We start from the raw sequence: 19,078 nt of genomic DNA, 5'->3' as shown, positions 1-19,078 counted from the left end.
AGTTTCCTGAGGCAGAGAAACCGAAGGGTTTCCTTTCTGCAAGCATATGAGTCATAAGGATGTCGTCATGAATAAAAAGACCAGTTAAACTTGGTAGATAATCTGAGGTTTTCTTAAGGGAAGAAAAATACTAATTGAGTTAATCCAAACTACAGTCATGGAAGTGAGAATTGAAGTCTGGCTTTAGAAAACATCTAAGTAATTCCATCACAAAAGTAGTAAGTTAGGAAGTAGCAAACAAAAGCTGAAGTGACTTCCACAAAAACTTATGGCTGTTCACCATTCTCTTTTACACATGTTACTATGATGCTTATGTGGATACATTGAGGTGGTCTTAAAGTAAAGATAGAAAGTGATGTTAGGGAAGATCAGAGGGAGCCCCAATCCAGAGGTTAGTGGGTAGGAGACACACAGCAGGAATGATCATGATTCAGGACATGGTCTCATCCATTTTTTAGAAACTAACTTATCGGGTCTATATAAGTTGGAAGCCACTCTACGGCAACAGGTGTTTTTTACCTTATGCGGAGAGATGCCCTCTGTTGGTACTCCAGCAGACAAAAACAAATTTCTGACCCAAATAAAGGTAAGTCAGAATCGTGTTCTCAAAAGCATGTGTTGATAATATCAATCTGTGCTTTCTCTGACATAAAGACACAATTCTTCAGGCAGGATTCTGCAGTCCTTGTAGCCTGCCACAGGCAGCTGGAATCTTCCAGATTTTAACCTCATTCAGAATTCCTCAAGACTCCATCCAGGGCATTATTATTGTCTGGATTTTTACACCTTTTAAAAGAAGGGAGGGTAGTGTCTCTAAAATATTTATTACTTGACCAGCTACAATTTCGTCAATAAAAGCCCATTTTTAACATTCATCATATGAGGTCAATTTGCTAAAATTTTTACTACATCTTGCAATCAGTTATCTAAATCATAAAGTGTCACTTTCTGATAAAGGGTAGATGAGAGAATTCTTTGTAGAACCTGCCTCTAGACTGTGGTTTCTTGACTAAAACAGCCTATGATAATATCTGCAATTCCATTCCTCAAAAGAAGACTTGCGGTCCTGGGTTATGAAATCTAAAGCAGCATTAAATGCTCAAACAACCTCGGTTTGAATTCTGGATCTCATTTTCACTATCTTTGTGACATTTGGTAAGATTTTTAATTTCAAGGAATCTCACATTGCTCACATGTGAGTTGGGATTAACAATAACATACTCAAGGGTGTTTTATAAAGATCATATGTGATAATGTACATAAAGCATGAAGGCTTTTGAACACAGCACACAGAAAATGCCTGGCATAGAGACATCATTGTCATCATTGCTCTTCTGCAATGTCTAAGCAGTGATTTGTATGTCTGCTCCATTCAGCAGATGTTTCATGTTTTATGCAGCTACTACTAATGGAAAACCCAGTTTGAGTTGTTATGCGTGGTACTCTATACAGAATACTTTTCATTCTATTCTTCCGTGGTACTAATGTCATCTCATTGAGAGGAGCTTCTTGAGCTATTGTGACTTCAAATTAAATTAAATTCTTCCATCACAACAGTAAAATTTGGGTGCCAAAAACACAATGCTTGATTGAATAATATTTTAAAATAACTATTAGTTTTCCTCAGAATAATTTCTCCCCCATCACCAACTCTTAATATCACACACAAGTAAACTTTCACTGAAGACAATTCAAAAGTGGTTGCAGCAGTATATTGACAGTGAAGTGTCAGAAATTCAGGCCAGATTCCGAAGTGAACATGGAATGAGGATATCACTGCTGATGTCAGATGGATCTTGGCTGAAAGCAGAGAATACCAGAAAGATGTTTACCTGTGTTTTATTGACTATGCAAAGGTATTCGACTGTGTGGATGATAAAAAAAATTATGGATAACATTGCAAAGAATGGGAATTCCAGAACACTTAATCGTGCTCATGTGGAACCTGTGCATAGACCAAGAGGCAGTCATTCCAACAGAACAAGGGGGTACGGTATGGTTTAAAATCAAGAAAAATGTGCATTAGGGTTGGATCTTTCACCATACTTATTCAATCGGTATGATGAGCAAATAATCTTAGAAAGTGGACTATATGAAGAAGAAGGTGGTATCAGGATTGGAAGAAGACTCATTAAAAATCTTTGATATACAGATGACACAAGCTTGCTTGCTGAAAGCGAAGAGGACTGAGGCACTAACTGAGGAAGAGTGGAGATTACGGCCTTCAATATGGATTACACCTCAACACAAAGAACAAAAAAATCCTCACAACTGGGCCAATAAGCAACTTTATGATAAGTGGAGAAAAGATTGAAGTTGTCAAAGATTTAATTTTACTCAGATCCACAATCAACATCCATGAAAGCAGCAGTTAAGAAATCAAACGATATATTGCATTGGGCAAATCTGCTTGCAGTACCTGCATCTGGAGTGTGAGTTCCTGACTAGAACACCCACTGACCACCTCCTGCCAGGTTATTCCTCTTTGAAAGTCTTGCAGCGATTTGTCTATGGAAACAAATCCAATACAAATAATGTCGGTTCTGAAAATTATCAAAATATATCACAGACATTGTACTACCTGCTATCCAACTCTGGAAATCACAAAGGGATGTTCACTGCTCAAGTTCCAGAGTTCCACAAAGTTGCATCTCACTCTCAGTGTCTCCGTGATATTGTAGAAGATTTATGACCATAATGGACCTTGGTTTTCACATGTGAGCTGGGGTTAACAATAGCTGTCTCATGGGTGTTATGTCGAATGAATGAGATTACGTACAGAGGAACAAAAGTTTTAGAGTCCAGTAATAGAGTAAATGCTCAGTAAATGGAATTCTCACATTGTCCTTGTCATTCTACTATGTCTAATAAGGGTTATTAAAGTGATGTGGTTGGACTCCAAAGAAGATATTGTTGCATGGTCTATTCACTTGACTTGTATGAGACCACGGTCATTACAGGGACTCCTGAGTTCCTTGGAACCCCTGTACTGTGTGTTCAGGCACAGCAGAATTATTCCTTTGGATTTAGAAATGGTTATGTCACAAATTTCGGTAGATGGGATCTTAATAAGCATCACTTAGTCCCTTGCAAGCCAGTATGTATGCCAAAAGCTGAATTGTCCCAAGATGTTCACTTTATGTCATTGAATTAGCAAGGAGACCATGGGCCTGAGGTGTTGATGACCAGAAAAAGGCTCTATCCATGGCCATCTGTGCCAAGATGGTGAACACATACAGGTTGCTAACTCCATCCCACCATAAAAATCTGAAGAGAATATAGAGGAAAATATGGATTCTTGGAACTAACAACAACACCAACAACAGCAACAAAATGGATAGTCACTATATGTAGTCAGTCTGTCTCCCACTGACATGTGTCGGGTAGTGGTGTGGGCTGCACCCTTGTACAGATAACAATTTTCAGATTGGGTGAGAACTAAAGAATAGTGATTTATATACTTCTTTTGTCTATACTTCACATTGCCTTGTTGTTGCTGTTCTGTGCCACTGGGTTGATCCCAAATCATAGCGACCTTATAGGAGAGAGTAGGAGTACTCTAGGGTTCCTTAAGCTGTAAGTATAGGGGAGCAGTTGACAGGTCTTTTCTCCAACAGAGATTCTAGTGTGTTTGAACTGCCCACTTTTGGTTAGCAGCTGAGTGCTTAACCGTTGTGCCACCAGGGATCCTTTTACCACTAGTGTAGTTAGGGCGATTTTGAGAGTACAATCTACAGTGCTTTTGCTTAAGAAATAGTGCTCTGCTACCACAAGTGAGAACAATTGCAGGCAGATCCCTCATCACCCTCTAACAGAAATAGGCTGAGACCAGAGGCACTCTGGTGAATGCTGTTTTCCTCCACTACAATGTTTTTCAAAGTCAGGGCTCTAGGAATCAGCTTGCTAACAGAAAACCAGAGATCGGGGTGCTTTGTCTTTCATCTCCTTTCTCTACAGTGTCCCAGTCTCCTTTCTGGTCTCCTTGAATTGTAGCAAAACACTTTAAATGGAGAGAAGGTTGTTTATAAGAGGAAGTGCTAGAGGCAGTGGTGGACCATGAGCTTCAGAAGAACGAGCAGAGAGAGCCATGCTTGGCTCCTCCACATACCAGCCAGCAAGGATTAGAGTGCTTGGACCTGGGATGTTACACACGACCATTGTCTACGGGTGATTGGACTTTACTTGGGTCTGACTTCTCCTCAATGTGACTAATTCACCATATCACATGTAACAATAGACTCAGACATGACGATAACAACAGTAACAGTGGCGTGCAACCTGACATGAATACAAGACCCAAATGAAAGAAATCATATAACTATTCAGAGAGACATGGTAGGACAATGAGGGGAACAAGTACAAGTAGGTTCATTGAAGAGATAGTTTTAATAGGTGATATTGGAAAGTCAATCTTAGGGAATTATTTTTTTCAATAAAATTTAGTACATCCATGCAATTAAGCATATTATATCAGTTAAGTAATTTATTTCTGTCTCTACTTTTAGGCTTGGCAGATGGTCATAATAGGTTAAATAAATAAAACAGATCACAGAATATTAATTTTGTTTGATACTATTTAAAAACATTATGTATATATTTACAGAGGAGAAACTCTGAAATGGTATACAGGCACATGTGGTATAATCTAGAGGTTGGAATTTCGGGTAATTTAAATTGAATTATTTTTAGCTTGGCTGGCTGTCTGTATTTCTTATTTTTTTCTAAAGTAATCATGCATTACTTGTATAGAAGGCAAGAAAAAAAGGAAACAGCACAAATCGTGGCTGATGTTACAGGTTTGCCACTTCATCATTATCCCCTTTATTGTGTAGCAATGAAAAATTACACCCTCATATTTAGAATAATGTTCATTGGGGTTTCAATTTGTTATTAGACTGTCACTGATGCTTGGGAAACATAGTAAACAATGGCCATTTCAATTTTGAGGTGAATATAACTTAGTATTATTAGAAACAGACAATTATAAATTGCAGTCAATTTTTTTCATTTCTAGGTGTTGGTTTATGGTCTTCCTTCTTCCTGTATTTCGTTCCTCCTAAACTCCCTTCCTCACTCTTCTACCATTTCTTTGATATTACACTCTTTAGACCTCAGTTTAGCTATCACCTACTTGATTGGATTATATGACCCTGATTTGTCCTTCATCAGCTGCACTGATTCATATCTTCGTACTAGGCTTTTATTATTTGACTGAGTAAATGTATTTATTGAATGCTTCCTGTGAGGTAGGCACTGAAGTAGGTGCTGGGATACAGTGGTTAGCAGGGCTGACAGGGTAGCCCTACACTTGGAGCCTATAATCAAGCAGTGAAGAAAAACACTGATTAACAATTACTTTCATAAGTGCCAAAAAAAAAAAAAAGTGGGGTCTTTCCAAACCTACCTCCGTGAAGATTTTGTTTAGTCTGAGTGAGGTCTCAGGGAGAATTTCTTGAGGAATGATATCACTATTGAAATCCAGAGGGTGCATAGGTTTGGCCAAGTCGAAAGGTTTCCAGGTAGAGGAAACATGGTGTGCGAAAGCCCTGAAGAAGAAAGATCCAGGTGTATTGAAGAAACGTAAATAGATTAGTGAGCAAAGGGAATTAGTGTGAAAGAGACTAAGGCAGTCAATGGACACTTTGTCTTCTTGTGCTGTCCTTTAAAATCTTCTGTTCCGCTCTTCATCATTTTTTCTGTTCACTTTAGCTATGTCCAAGAGCAAGTTTCAGAGTCTCTTCCAACACCCATTTTGATCTTTTCTTTCTTTCCTGTCTTTTAAATGACCATTTCCTTCCTTCATGTATGATATCCTAGATGTCATTCCACAATCCATCTGTTTTCAGTCATTAGTGTTCAATGTATCAAATCTATTAATGAGATGGTCTTAAAATTCTGGTGGAATATACCCATGGTTGTACTTTGGCTCCCATGGACTTGTTTTAATTTTCTTTAGTTCCAACATGAACTGGCATAGAAGCAATTGATGGTCTGTTCTGCAGTGCCCCCTGGCTTTTTTCTGACTTATGATACTGAGTCTTTACATCATCTCTCTCCACAGATGTAATTCATTTGATTCCTGTGTGTTCCATCTGACGAGTTCCACATGTATGGATGTTATTTATGTTGCTGAAAAAAGGTATTTCGAATGAATAGGTCATTGATCCGGCAGAATTCTATCATGTGTTCTTCAACATTGTTTCTATCACCAAGGCAGTATTTTTCCAACAAGAGATTTTTTTAAATTTCTTTCCAACTTTCACATTCCAATCATCAATAATTATCAATGCAACTTGGTTGCATGTTTGGTCAATATTGGACTGCAGAATTTGTGAAAAATCTTTAATTTTTTTATCTTTTGCATTAGTGGTTGGTGCATAAATTTGAATAACAGTCATACTAACGGGTCTTACTTGTAGGTGTATGGATATGGTCCTGTTACTGACAGCATTGTACTTCAGAATAGATTTTCAAATGTTCTTTTGGCAATGAATGCTATGTTATTCCTCTTCAATTTGTTGTTGCCAGCATAGTAAACCATATGATTGTCTATTCAAAATGCCCAGCACAGTACATTTCAGCTCACTAATACCTAGAATATCAATGTTCAAGCGTTCCATTTCACTTTTGACAACTTCCACTTTTCCTTGATTCTTACTTCATATATGCCACTTTCTAATTACTATTGGACGTTTGTAGCTATTTCTTCTCATCTTGAGTCATACCACATGAGAAAATGAAGGTCCAGAAAGCTTTACTCCATCCACATCATTAAGGTTCACTCTACTTAAGGAGGCAGTTCTTCCACAGTCATATTTTGAGTGTTTTCCAACTCGAGAGGCCCATCTTCCAGCACTAAATCAGATAATGTTCTGCTGCTATCCATAAGGTATCCAATTTTTTTTGGAAGGAGATTACTGAGTCCTTCCTAGTCTGCCTTAGTTTGGAAGCGCCACTGAAACCTGTCCACCAAGAGTGACCCTGCTATTATTTGAAATGCTGGTGGCATAGCATCCAGCATTATAGCAGCATGTAAGCCACCACAGAATGTAAAGCTGACACAAAAATGGTGGTAGTTTAAAACCAGAAATGGTGTATGTCAGGTTGTATCCATTCACCAAAGATATTCAATCTGTATATTGAGCAAATAACTTGAGAAGGTGGGCTATATGAAGAAGAATGCAGAATCTGGATGGGAGGAAGACTTATTAACAACCTGCAATATGCAGATGACACAACCATGTTGCTAAAAGTGAGGAGGACTTCAAGCACTTACTGATGAAGATCAAAGTCTATAGCCTTCAGTATGAATTACACTTCTTAAAGAAAACAGAAATCCTCATGGCTGTACCAATAAGCAACATGGTGATAAGTGGAGAAAATAGTGATGTTGTCAGGGATTTCATTTTACTCAGATTCACAATCAATGCCTATGAAAGCAGAAGTCAAGAAATTAAATAATGTATTGCATTGGGCAAACTGCCGCAAAAGACCTTTTCTAAAATGTCAAAAACAGGATGTCACTTTGAGGACTAAGGTTTGCCTCATACGCATGAGAAAGCCAGACAATGAATAAGGAAGATTGAAGAAGAATTAATGCATTCGAATTACGGTATTGGTGAAGAATAGTGAATATACCATGGACTTCCAGGAGATCTAATAAATTTGTCTCGGAAGAAGTACAGCCAGAATTCTCCTTAGAAACAAGAATGGTGAGATTTTGTCCCATGTACTTCAGACATATTATCAAGAGGGATCAGTCCCTGGCGAAGGACATCATGTTGGTAAAAGCAGAGGGTCAGCAAAAAAGAGGAAAATCCTCAATGAGATGGATTGGCACAGTGGCAGCAAATTTGGGCTTGAGCATGGCAATGATTGTGAGGATGGCACAGGACCTTGCAGGGTTTCACTTTGTTGTGCATAGGGTCACTATGAGTTGGAACTGACTCTGTGGCACCTAACAACAACATCAACAATTTACATTACATTTATTGAAGTGCCTAGCTCATTGTCTGGTACAAAGGAGATGGTCAATAATTATTCAATTTGGCAAATCTAAGTCTTGATGGGAAGCTAATGAAGAATTTAAAATATAAATGGGGAGAATTTATGAAAGAGCTGTAAAAGAAATTTCTTCTATGTTCTGGAAGTTTTTTTCTCTTCCTCGAACTTACCTGGCCTGCAGGAGTCTGCTTTGCTCTTTCAGATGTAAGAGTTTTACTTGTGGTGGGTGCAGGTGTAGCAGGATCTGTGGCTTCTTGATTGCTGTTTTTCACCTCAGTAGCTCTTTTTGCTTTGATTTTGTTTTCAACTAATGCAAAAAGGACAAAATGAACACAGAAAGCTGGTTTAATTGGTATAACTTCACAGAGAAACTACTAGTTCCTCTCAGCTCCTGCTTGTGGGTCTAAGTATGCTTTTGTTCACCTCTACTGCATTAGCCCAGCCTGGCCATGAGGTGAAAAATGGTCCTAACACAGCACAGGCCCTGTCTCATACGTCCTCAATGGTTTCCTTCATGTCCCTGTGTGATAAGCACGTGCAACCTGTCCTTTGGACTGCCATGCACCTCAGTCGAACCCTTTCCCAACATTGTTCTCCTATCAATACCTTTAAAAAAAAACTAAGGTATTCTTAATGCTGACTGGTGGGTTATGTTCTGTAAAAGATCTGTTCAAATAAACTAGTAAAAGGAAATACGATCTGGATTTATGAGGTGACAAAGTGAAGATATTGACATTTGGCTTTTTTAAAGTTTTTGTTTTTTTCCTTGTTTTTGTGTTTTACATAGTGATTTTACAAGACAGGAAGGTCTTCACATCTCTGAGAGTTAGATTTTCATATACATACTGCCTCATCTCTATTACTATGAGGGTAATGACGACGGAGTTAATAGTCTTAAGACAGCATGGACGTTCATTGATTAAATGTAACTATTTTAAAGAAAAACCACAATATTTGCTATTTTGTTTTGTCATTTTGTAGCCTTTCTAATGTACTGGAGGCCTCAGTCTCTCATTCAGTTTCCCCTGCCTTTTATTCTTTCTCTGCACTCACATATGCCCTCCAAAATACATCAGTCTCCAGTATAGGAATAGGAATGTTATAAGTTGTCAACTTGTTGGAAGCTGAGGTTCCACCATTATTATGGCTACTGATTCTTATCTTGGGAAAGGGATGTATCAACGATGACCGGGCAGGGTTCTATTCAAGCTTGTGACAGGTGTGGGAGGGTTAGGGTAAATGAGTCTCTCCTATTACCTTTCATGTTCTCATACGTAAAAGTTTTAGCAAGGTCTTTAAGGTCTTCAATATCTTTGAACAACCCAGTTCGAACGTCCAAACAGGCAGCACCTCGGAACTTGTCTTCCGTCAAGTCAGCAATCTGAATTCTATTATATCCATATTGTGCTTTTTTATTCAGCTGCAAATCATGGGCTAGTAAAGACTTAATCATGTTAAATCGATATTCATTGATGGGCTGTAGTCCCTTCAGTAGAAAAATTTTCATGTATTCATTCACCATCTCTCAAGTTATGGCTAAGCCTATCAGAGAAAAAATGACATATGGTGTTAAACAATTATACAGAGAGTTTTAAAGACTGGACATGCCTATATGAGTGAGTGGCCGGGGGGGAAAGTGTTTTTCAGTGGGTGTGTGTGGAAAGACGAACTATCACCACCAGTTGTGTCATTTTGGAAGTGGGTTGAGAACTTCTGCATTAGGAAATTCTAAAAAATGATTCCCTATTAATGATAGTTGAGTTGGGTCAGGGATAGGTGTGGTAGAAGGAGGTCTGGAAATAGGCAATATAAACAGTTCTTAGAGTATGGGTTATGCAGTGTCGAAGTCCCTGGCTCCTTTTCCCTTTCTCTATTGGGGCTGGTACCTGGCCCTGAATCTCTGCCTGCTGTTTCCTGACTCTTCCCATATCCACCATGAATGAAAAGGCAAAATGGGCTCCAACCTCTTGCTTTATACAAATACCTTTCTGCCATGATACTGCAGTTCCATGCCGGGGTACCCACCCTTGTCCACTTGACTTTTTCCTGTTCTGTTCTCATTACCATCCTCACTCCTTTGGGGATGAACCATGTCTTCTGTGTCCAATGTGCACAGGATACCACCAGTTTACTGGACTCCTACTTGCTTACTAGAGCGGGGTCACGGCATTTGGCCTGGATTATTTTAATATTTGATTATCATCCTTATAGGCTTAATTTCTGTAATCAGAGGTTTTTATACAGCCTTTAACTTTCTAAAAAGCAATGGTTCTATCCCACTTGATATCCTTCAATAGTTGCCCACTGTCTTTAGCAACATTCTTATTTCTTACATGGCTTGGAAGCGTTTGCATAATCAGTCTCTTTTTTACTTCTTTCAGGTTGTCATATTTAAGCTCAAGGGTTATGTAGCACACATTGCTTTACAAGCTTTCTGCTTGGAACACATTTCTTGCCTTTGTTCTAGGAGGATAGATCTAGAGGATGCCTGATCTACATCAAACCAAACAAGTTTAATTTATAAATTCTCCTGAGACATACAGATATACTGATACAGTCAGCATGAAAGCAGTCGTATGGGAATTCTCCTATTTCATATTTTTACATATACTGTCCTAAATTCTGAATATTAAAAAAAAAAAGTATAGCATATGAAAATCACTATTTGTAAAAAATGACTCTTTTTTCAATGCGGTTTTTTATTTTTATTTTTTGGCTCTATATTTTCCATCAATGACTGACTCAAGAAACAAAATATAAGTGTTAAGAGCTTAGGATTTGGAGTTCAGAAGACCTGGCTAATTGAACCTAACAGTTTGGTTATACAATGCAAGAGACAGAAATGGAAACCAACCCTGGCAGCATAGTGGTTAAGAGTTACGGCTACCAACTAAAATATTGGCAGTTCAAATGCATTAGGTGCCCCTTGGAAACACTATGGGGCAATTCTACTCTGTCCAATAGGATCGCTATGAGTCAGAATCAACTCAGTGGCAATGGGTTTGACATAAATAGGGAATAAATTAGTAATTTTTTTTTATTAACTTTTATTGAGCTTCAAGTAAACGTTTACAAATCAAGTCAGTCTGTCACATATAAGTGTACATACATCTTACTCTGCACTCCCACTTGCTCTTCCCCTAATGAGTCAGCCCTTCCAGTCTCTCCTTTCGTGACAATTTTGCCAGCTTCCCACTCTCTCTATCCTCCCATCCCCCCTCCAGACATGAGATGCCAACACAATCTCAAGTGTCCACCTGATATAATTAGCTCATTCTTCATCAGCATCTTTCTCCTACCCACTGTCCAGTCCCTTTCATGTCTAATGAGTTATCTTCGGGGATGGTTCTTGTCCTGTGCCAACAGAAGGTCTGGGGACCATGGCCGCCAGGATTCCTCTAGTCTCAGTCAGACCATTAAGTATGGTCTTTTTGTGAGAATTTGGGGTCTGCATCCCACTGATCTCCTGCTCCCTCAGGGGTTCTCTGTTGTGCTCCCTGTCAGGGCAGTCATTGATTGCGGCCGGGCACCAACTAGTTCTTCTGGTCTCAGGATGATGTAGGTCTCTAGTTCATGTGGCCCTTTCTGTCTCTTGGGCTCTTAGTTGTCGTGTGACCTTGGTGTTCTTCATTCTCCTTTACTCCAGGTGGGTTGAGACCAACTGATGCATCTTAGATGGCCGCTTGTTAGCATTTAAGACCCCAGACGCCACATTTCAAAGTGGGATGCAGAATGATTTCATAATAGAATTATTTTGCCAATTGACTTAGAAGTCCCCTTAAACCATGGTCCCCAAACCCCCACCCTTGCTCCACTGACCTTTGAAGCATTCATTTTATCCCGGAAACTTCTTTGCTTTTGGTCCAGTCCAATTGAGCTGACCTTCCATGTATTGAGTGTTGTCTTTCTCTTCACCTAAAGCAGTTCTTATCTACTAATTACTCAATAAAAAACCCTCTCCCTCCCTCCCTGTCTCCCTCCCCACCTCGTAACCACAAATTATGTGTTCTTCTCAGTTTTTACTATTTCTCAAGATCTTATAATAGTGGTCTTATACAATATTTGTCCTTTTGCCTCTGACTAAAAAAAATGCAGTCAGATCCCTATCAGAATTGCCTTTGGGTTGGTTATAACCGCCACCTTGTTCCCTGTGAGGATGAAAGTCTGAGATTTGGATTATATATGCTTGGCTGTAGCTGGTTCTGTGTTTTTAGTCCAATTAGGGGTGGATTTTTGGTCCCTGGGTTTTTTTTTTTTGTTGTTGTTGTTCCTTCTCTCAGGCCGAAAGAGTGGGTTAGGAAAAGACCAAAAGAAAAAAAAAAGGGGGGAAAGCAAAGCCGCTGCGGAGCCGTTCTCCCTTTGGCTCAGGCAATTCCAATGTTAGTGAAGCCGCTTGGGAAGGGTGGGGGAGGGATCAGCGAGATAGGAGAGTAGCACCTCAGAATATAGCCAGAGTTGCTTGTCTTGCTTGGAATGACTATTATATCTGAGATTCCTGCGGGGCGTGTCGCCTATGTATGCTGGCTGTGTGGAGATTGCCTCCGGGGGTCTGGCCTTCTGAAGGCACCCGCTGCCAGTCTAAATCCTAGTGTGAAGGTTCCCCTGCTGGGACGCTTTACTCCCAGCTCCAAAATCAGTCGCTGCCTCCCGGGGACTTCTCGTCCCGCCAGCCGTTGCCGCGCCACCCCTGCGGACCAGCTGGGCCCCCCCCAGGGTTAGTTCAGGGGAGTGGAGCAGCTCTCCGTGCTTATGCTGTGCCAGCACCCAGTCAAAATCCTGGCCAGACGGTTCCCCAGCTGGGACGCTGCTCTCCCAGCTCCAAAACCAGTCACTGCCTCCCGGGGATTTCTCCCACTGGCTGCGTTGTCACGCCGCCTGCGTGAACCAGCTGGGCCCCCTCCCGGGGTGAGTTCAGGGGGGTAGGGCTGGGCCCCTTGTTTGCGCCGTCAGCTCCCCTGGGCTCTGCCCTAAATCAGGCGCCAAAGGTTACCTGACGGGGACGCTGGGTCCAGGCTCCGAAAACAATAGCTGCTTCCCTGTATTTGTTCGTTTTCCATCTCTTAATCTGTGTTTGTTGTTCAGGGTTCGTAGATTGTTATGTACTTGATCGATTCACTTGTTTTTCCGAGTCTTTGTTGCAAGAGGGATCCGAGGTAGCGTCTCCCTAGTCCGCCATCTTGGCCCCGCCCTCCAGTAATTTTTAAGATTAGATTAAAATTTCCTACAAGGAGATAAGATGGAATTAGGAAGTGGAACATGTAAAATAAAATATAAGAATGCCGGTGAAAATGTCAAAGTTTATGTATATATATTTGCAGAAGGAGAGCAAACTAAAATGAACAGGAGAAAATATTTTGAAGAAATAATGGAATAAACTTCTTGGAATTAAAGGAACATATGCATCCTCGCATCAAGCCCATACAGTGCTAAAAAGGAGAGTAAAGGAAAAACTCACACTAAGTTACAAAGAGGCAAAGCAGAAAAGTAACAAAAAGAAAAGAAAAATTTGTAAGTTTCCAGAGATAAAGAGTAGATCATCTACAGAGTGGAGTAAGATGGCAGTATAAGCAGTTACACACTTCCATTTCCCGTCAACAAATTGAAAAGAAAACAAGTAAAAACTGATGGAATTGATAGTCTTGGAACTCTGGTCATCAATTAAAGGGTTGGAGGACCAAAGCAAGCACTGAATCAAGAAAAAGGTATCATATGAATGGTGGGAGGACTCCCTGCTAGGGGAATCCTGTGGTATGCCTGCTATAGCTGCAACTCATACATGCGGGCAACAGTGCCAGGATTTTGCATTTTGGTGCTTACAAGGTGGGAGATTTGTGGCGAGCAATTAGAGACAGTTGGTAATCCCAAACAAGGTGTTAATATCTGTCTTTCCTGAAGGGGTGTAGTACCAAAGCAGTGTGATCAGCATCCCTGATATATGGTGGAGAGGTGACCACACCAAATTCTAAAAGCCATAGAGTTTGGCGCTGAAGTGCCAGAGCCAGCAACTCCCATCCAGGAAACTTAGAGGTGAAACAGTGATGGTCTGTGCCTCTGGGAAGGGAGATCAATAGAGAAGGTATAACAGCACATGCACCTAGATGGGGACTCTGGAGTGGAAGCAAAGATCTACAGTCTTCAATAATTAAAAAAAATAATAACAAGAATGGAGAGGAAAATGTAAACTGTAAAGAAAGGGAATAATGTAATCTCCAGAGGTTCCATAGTAAATAGCATAATGTCTCGATTACAGCAGATAATCACAAAGCACATGAAAAGGCAAGAAAGGATGACCCATGCAAAAGATCAAAATAAGGGGATGAAACACTCCTTAAGAAAGGCCTGATAACAGACTCCTTGATGAAGACATTAAAGTAACAATATTAAATTTTCTCAAAGAACTAAAGGAAAACACCAAAAAAGAACTAAAGGAAATTGGGAAAATAATGCAAGAACAATGCAGGGATTTCACTAAAGAGATTGAATTTAAAAAAGAGAGAGAGAGAGAGAGCTAAAAAGTACAATAACAGAAATGAGTCATTCTCTAGGTGGACTCAGTGGCAGATTTGATTTGGCATAAGAAAGAATCAGAAAACTTGAGGATCAATGCAGAAATTATGTGTACATTTTGGATATTAGACTCTTATCAGATATATGGACAAATTCCTTGAAACCCATGCTCTCTGCATTACTCAAGAAGAAATGGTGGATTTCAACAGACTCATAAAAACTGAAAATAATGAATCAGTAATCAAAAGCTCCTAACAAAGAAAATTTCTTGACCAGATGGCTTCACTGGGAATTCTATCAAACATTTATAAAAGAAGTGACCCCAATTTTACTTAAATATTCCAAAAAATAGAAGTAGGAACTCTTTCGAACTCATTCTATGAGGCCACTGTTACTCTAATACCAAAGCCAGACAAAGACACCACAAGAAAAATCAAAGCCAAGGCCAAAACCAAAACCAAATCAAAACACACACACACATAGACTGATAGCCCTTATGAATACAGATGCAAAAATAGTGAACAAAATACCAGCTATGGTAAAATGATTTTAGACAAGGGTGCTAAATCCATTCAATGACGAAGGAATATCCTCTTCAATAAAGCGATGGGAAAATTGAATTTTCACCAGCAAAAGAATGCAACAGGATTTATGCCTATACCACACACAAAAACCAATTCAAAATGGACCAAAGACTTAAATGTGAAATCTAAAACCATACAATTCTTGGAAAAAAAATACAGAGGCCTAGCTGAGGGACCTACTTTTTAATGATGTATTATCTCATATGACAAAAAAAGCATGAGCAACAAAAGACAAAATAGATAAACTAGATGTTATCAAAATTAAATACTTTTGTTCATAATATAGTTTACCAAAAAGAAAAAAGAAAAGACAACCTACATATTGAGAGAAAATTTTGGGAACCGTATATACGAGAAGGCTCTAATACCCAAAATGTATAAAAACTCTACAACTTAACAGCAACAAGACAAACAACTCAATCATAAAATGGGCAAAGGACTCGAACAAACATTTCACCAAAGAGGATATTCAAATGACCAACAAGCACGTCAAAAGATGCTCAAAGTCATTAGCCATCAGGGAGATTCAAATCAAAACCGCAATGGGATAATGTGTACACCTCACCCCCATTAGAATGGTAATGGTCAAAAAAACAGAGAACAACAGGTGTTGGCAAGGTTGTGGAGAAACTGGAACCCTCCTTCATTGCTGGTGGAATTGTAAAATGGTACGGTTGCTGGGGAAAACAGATTGGTGGCTCCTCAAAAAGTTGACCATAGAGCTAACTACCATATACCTCATCTTACAGTCTAGTAGGTTACAAGTCCAAATTCAGGGTGTTGGCTCCAGGGGAAGGCTTTCTCTCTCTATTGGCTCTGGAGGAAGGTCCTTGTCCTTAATCTTCCCCTGGTCGAGGAGCTTCTCAGGCACAGGGACTCCATGTCCAAAGGATGCACTCTGTTCCTGGTGCTGCTTTCTTGGTGGTATGAGGTCCCCAACTCTCTGTTTGCTTCCCTTTCCTTTTATCTCTTGGGAGATAAAAGGTGGTGCAGGGAAAATCCTTTTACAATGGATCAAGAATGTGCCCTGAGCAAGGGTGTTACATCCTACCCCAGTCCTCTTTAACTACAGGCAGAGATTATGATTTATAATACATAGGAAAATCACAAAATGGAGGACACCCACACACGGCCTAACCAACTGGGCACATGTTTTTGAGGGACACAATTCAAATCATTACACCTCAGCAACCCCAATGCTAGGTATATATCCAGAAGTGAAAGCAGTAATGCAAAGAGAAACCTGTACACCAATGTTCATTGCAGCAATTTTCACAACAGTCAAAATGTAGAAACAACTGAAATGCCATGAGCAAATGAATGGATAAACAAAATGTGCTATATATACAAGGGAATACTGCTTAGCCAAAATGAAGTCCTGATGCATGCCACAGCCTGGATGAATCTGGAAAACGTTACGCTGAGCTAAATAAGTCACAAAAGAAGAAATACTGTATGATCTCACTTATATGAAATAAGCAAATACATAGAAACTAAAGATTATTAATGGTTACCAGGGGTGAAAGGGAAGGGAAAAGGGGAATTTTTGCTTAGGGGGCATTGAGTTTATACTAACGGTAGATGGATAATTTGGAAAAGGATAATGGTAAAGTTTGCACGAGATAAAGAATGTAATCAGTGTGACTGAATTATATATGCAGAAATTGTTGGCTTGCTGAATGTTTTGTTTTATATATTTTCACCACAATTAAAAAAAGAAATAAATCAACTACAAACATTCAAAAATGCTCAGCAGAAAAACTGCATGCAGGATGACAGTGGGGTAATTTTTTTTTTTAACAGTACTTGCCCAAAATCCATATATGCAATTCTGAAACTCCAAAACTTTTGAAAGAAAATGGCTATTGATTTTTTTGATAATTTGCTAACAAAATTTATCACAAAATATGACCTGATACTAGATGTGTGATTTTTTTTTAAATCCCATTTTTTGTGTAAATGTACATATGCTTTGCTACAGAAATATTAGAGTGTTTAATTTGTTTGTAATAACCTACACCCTTCTGGGCCATTTATGTATGTGGTCTGCATTAAATAGCTTTTCTAAGGTCACTCAAAGGAACCTGGGTGGCTCAAGCCATTTCGGATCAGCTGCTTACCTAAAGGTTAGCAGTTCCAATCCACCCAGCAGCTCTGTGGAAGGAAAGGCTTGGTGAACTGCTTCTGTAAAGATTATAGTCCAGACAATCCTATGGAGCAGTTCTACTCTGTAACACATGGTGTCTCCACGTGTAGGGTGCCTACTTGATGGCAGCTAACAACAAGTACAAGATGGCAGAAACTAGTCAAAATATAGCATTCAAAAGAATATACAGAAAGGGCTAAACCCATTAAAAGACAAAGTTTTCAAATTGTATTTATAACAATCTACTTATGTTATTGAAAAAAGATCATTTAAAGTTAAAAAAATAGTTGGAAAAAGTTTTATCATGCAAACAGTGATGTAAAAAAATAAGTTTGCTTATATCAATGTAGTTTTACCTTAAGACAAAAAGTATCATCAGATTAAAGCTTCAGTACACAGTGATAAAAGCTTCAAGTCCCAGGAAGATACAATTTTAATTATCCGTTTACCTGATAATAATAAATATGCTGTTTATTATAATTTTATATTCCTTCATGTTATTACTATAAATATTAAGCAGTATATTTCTCTCTCTCTTGCTATCTCCTTACTCTCTATCTCTTCCTCTCTCTCTCCCCCTATATATGTATATAGGGTTGCCGTGAGTCAGAACCCACTTGATGGCACCTAACAACAACAAATACATATATATACAGTTTCTTTCCTGTAAACGTTTGAGTCACAATGAAAAATCAGAACAAAATTATTCTTTATATTTTTTTGTTGTCATTGCTGTTACAAAAGTCTGTACTTAGAAGCAGTTCCAACATTAGAATTTTCTTATCCAGCTGACTTACATGAGGGCCAGCAGAAACCAAAGTCCCTTAAATGAGACTCAGGCATGACAGGGCAAAGGTGGGTCAGCTAATTAACTCTTCTTTCCTGTTTACAGAAGGAGAAGTTCTGGGAAAAGCCATTTATTTCTGCCGGTACTTGTCTGCAGCTCCTAGAGGGAGACAAGACAGCTGTGAAATTCTCTGTGGTACCAATAGTAGGTGACACATTCATCTAGTTATTAATAGTTGACAAATCTGGAGCATAATAAAGGCAGAACATCACAAGAAGCAAAGACCAAAATGGATGTCAGAAGAGACTCTGAAAGTTACTCTTGAGTGCAGAGTACATAAATCAAACATTAGAAATGATCAAGTAAAAGAGCTGAATAGAAGATTTCAAAAGGTGGCTAGAAAAGACAAAGTGAAGTATATAATGAAATGTGCAAAGGCTGGAGTTAGAAAACCAAAATGGAAGAACATGTTCAGCATTTCTCAAGCTGAAAGAACTGAAGAAAAAAATAAAACCTTGAATTGCAATATTGAAGGATTCTATGGGCAAAGAATTGGATGACTCAGGAAGCATCAAAGGAATATGGAAGGAATACACAGAGTAACTACACCAAAACAGAATGGTCAACAAACTATTTCAAAAGGTAGCATATGATTAAGAACTGATAGTACTGAAGAAAGAAGTCCAAGCAGCACTGAAGGCATTGGCAAAAAAGAAGACACCAAGAATTGAGACTACCAGTTGAGATGCTTCAACAAATGGATGAAATGCTTGAAGTGCTCACTTGTCTATGCCAAGAAATTTGGAAGACAGCTGTGTGGCCAACCAACTGTGGTATTGCTGTTGTTAGGTCCCATTGAGTTGCTTCCAACTCATAGCAACCCTATGTACAACAGAATGAGACACTGCCCAGTCCTGTACCATCCTCATAGTTGTTGCCATGCTCAAGCCCATTGTTGCAGCTTCTGTGTCAATCCGTCTCATAGAGGGTCTTCCTCTTTTTTTGCTAACCGTCTGCTTTACAAAGCATAACATCCTTCTCCAGGAACTC

The 19,078-nt window shown here is 39.2% G+C and overlaps 1 protein-coding gene across 2 annotated transcripts; it reads right to left on the bottom strand.

The window, feature by feature from the left end:
• Nucleotides 1-540: 540 nt before the first annotated feature.
• Nucleotides 541-18,313, bottom strand: LOC126073825 (myeloid cell nuclear differentiation antigen-like). 2 transcript variants are annotated; one of them, XM_049880922.1, is made up of 5 exons: nucleotides 18,039-18,313; nucleotides 12,995-13,225; nucleotides 9,262-9,546; nucleotides 8,175-8,311; nucleotides 541-786 (listed from the first exon to the last, which is right to left on the bottom strand). In XM_049880922.1, exons 3-5 carry the CDS (start codon nucleotides 9,524-9,526, stop codon nucleotides 781-783), a joined length of 408 nt encoding a protein of 135 aa, XP_049736879.1. In that variant the 5' UTR covers nucleotides 9,527-9,546; nucleotides 12,995-13,225; nucleotides 18,039-18,313; the 3' UTR covers nucleotides 541-780. The 2 variants fall into 2 exon arrangements, with proteins under 2 accessions (XP_049736879.1, XP_049736877.1); XM_049880920.1 differs by lacking the exons at nucleotides 12,995-13,225; nucleotides 18,039-18,313 and adding an exon at nucleotides 2,420-2,508 and having other exon boundaries at nucleotides 9,262-9,702.
• Nucleotides 18,314-19,078: the final 765 nt, after the last annotated feature.

This window comes from Elephas maximus, chromosome 3 (genome assembly GCF_024166365.1).
Source record: "Elephas maximus indicus isolate mEleMax1 chromosome 3, mEleMax1 primary haplotype, whole genome shotgun sequence".
Taxonomy (NCBI): Eukaryota; Metazoa; Chordata; class Mammalia; order Proboscidea; family Elephantidae; genus Elephas; species Elephas maximus.
This window is presented reverse-complemented; position numbering and strand designations above follow the sequence as displayed.

What these genes read in the sequence shown, in the direction of transcription:
- LOC126073825 (XM_049880920.1), bottom strand. Translation starts at nt 9,526, where the DNA reads ATGGTGAATGAATACATGAAAATTTTTCTACTGAAGGGACTACAGCCC. An exon ending in TACGTATGAGAACATGAAAG is followed by an intron (nt 8,312 to 9,261) that starts GTAATAGGAGAG and finishes TTTTTGCATTAG; the next exon opens with TTGAAAACAAAATCAAAGCA. An exon ending in AGCAGACTCCTGCAGGCCAG is followed by an intron (nt 2,509 to 8,174) that starts GTAAGTTCGAGG and finishes TTGTTTCCATAG; the next exon opens with ACAAATCGCTGCAAGACTTT.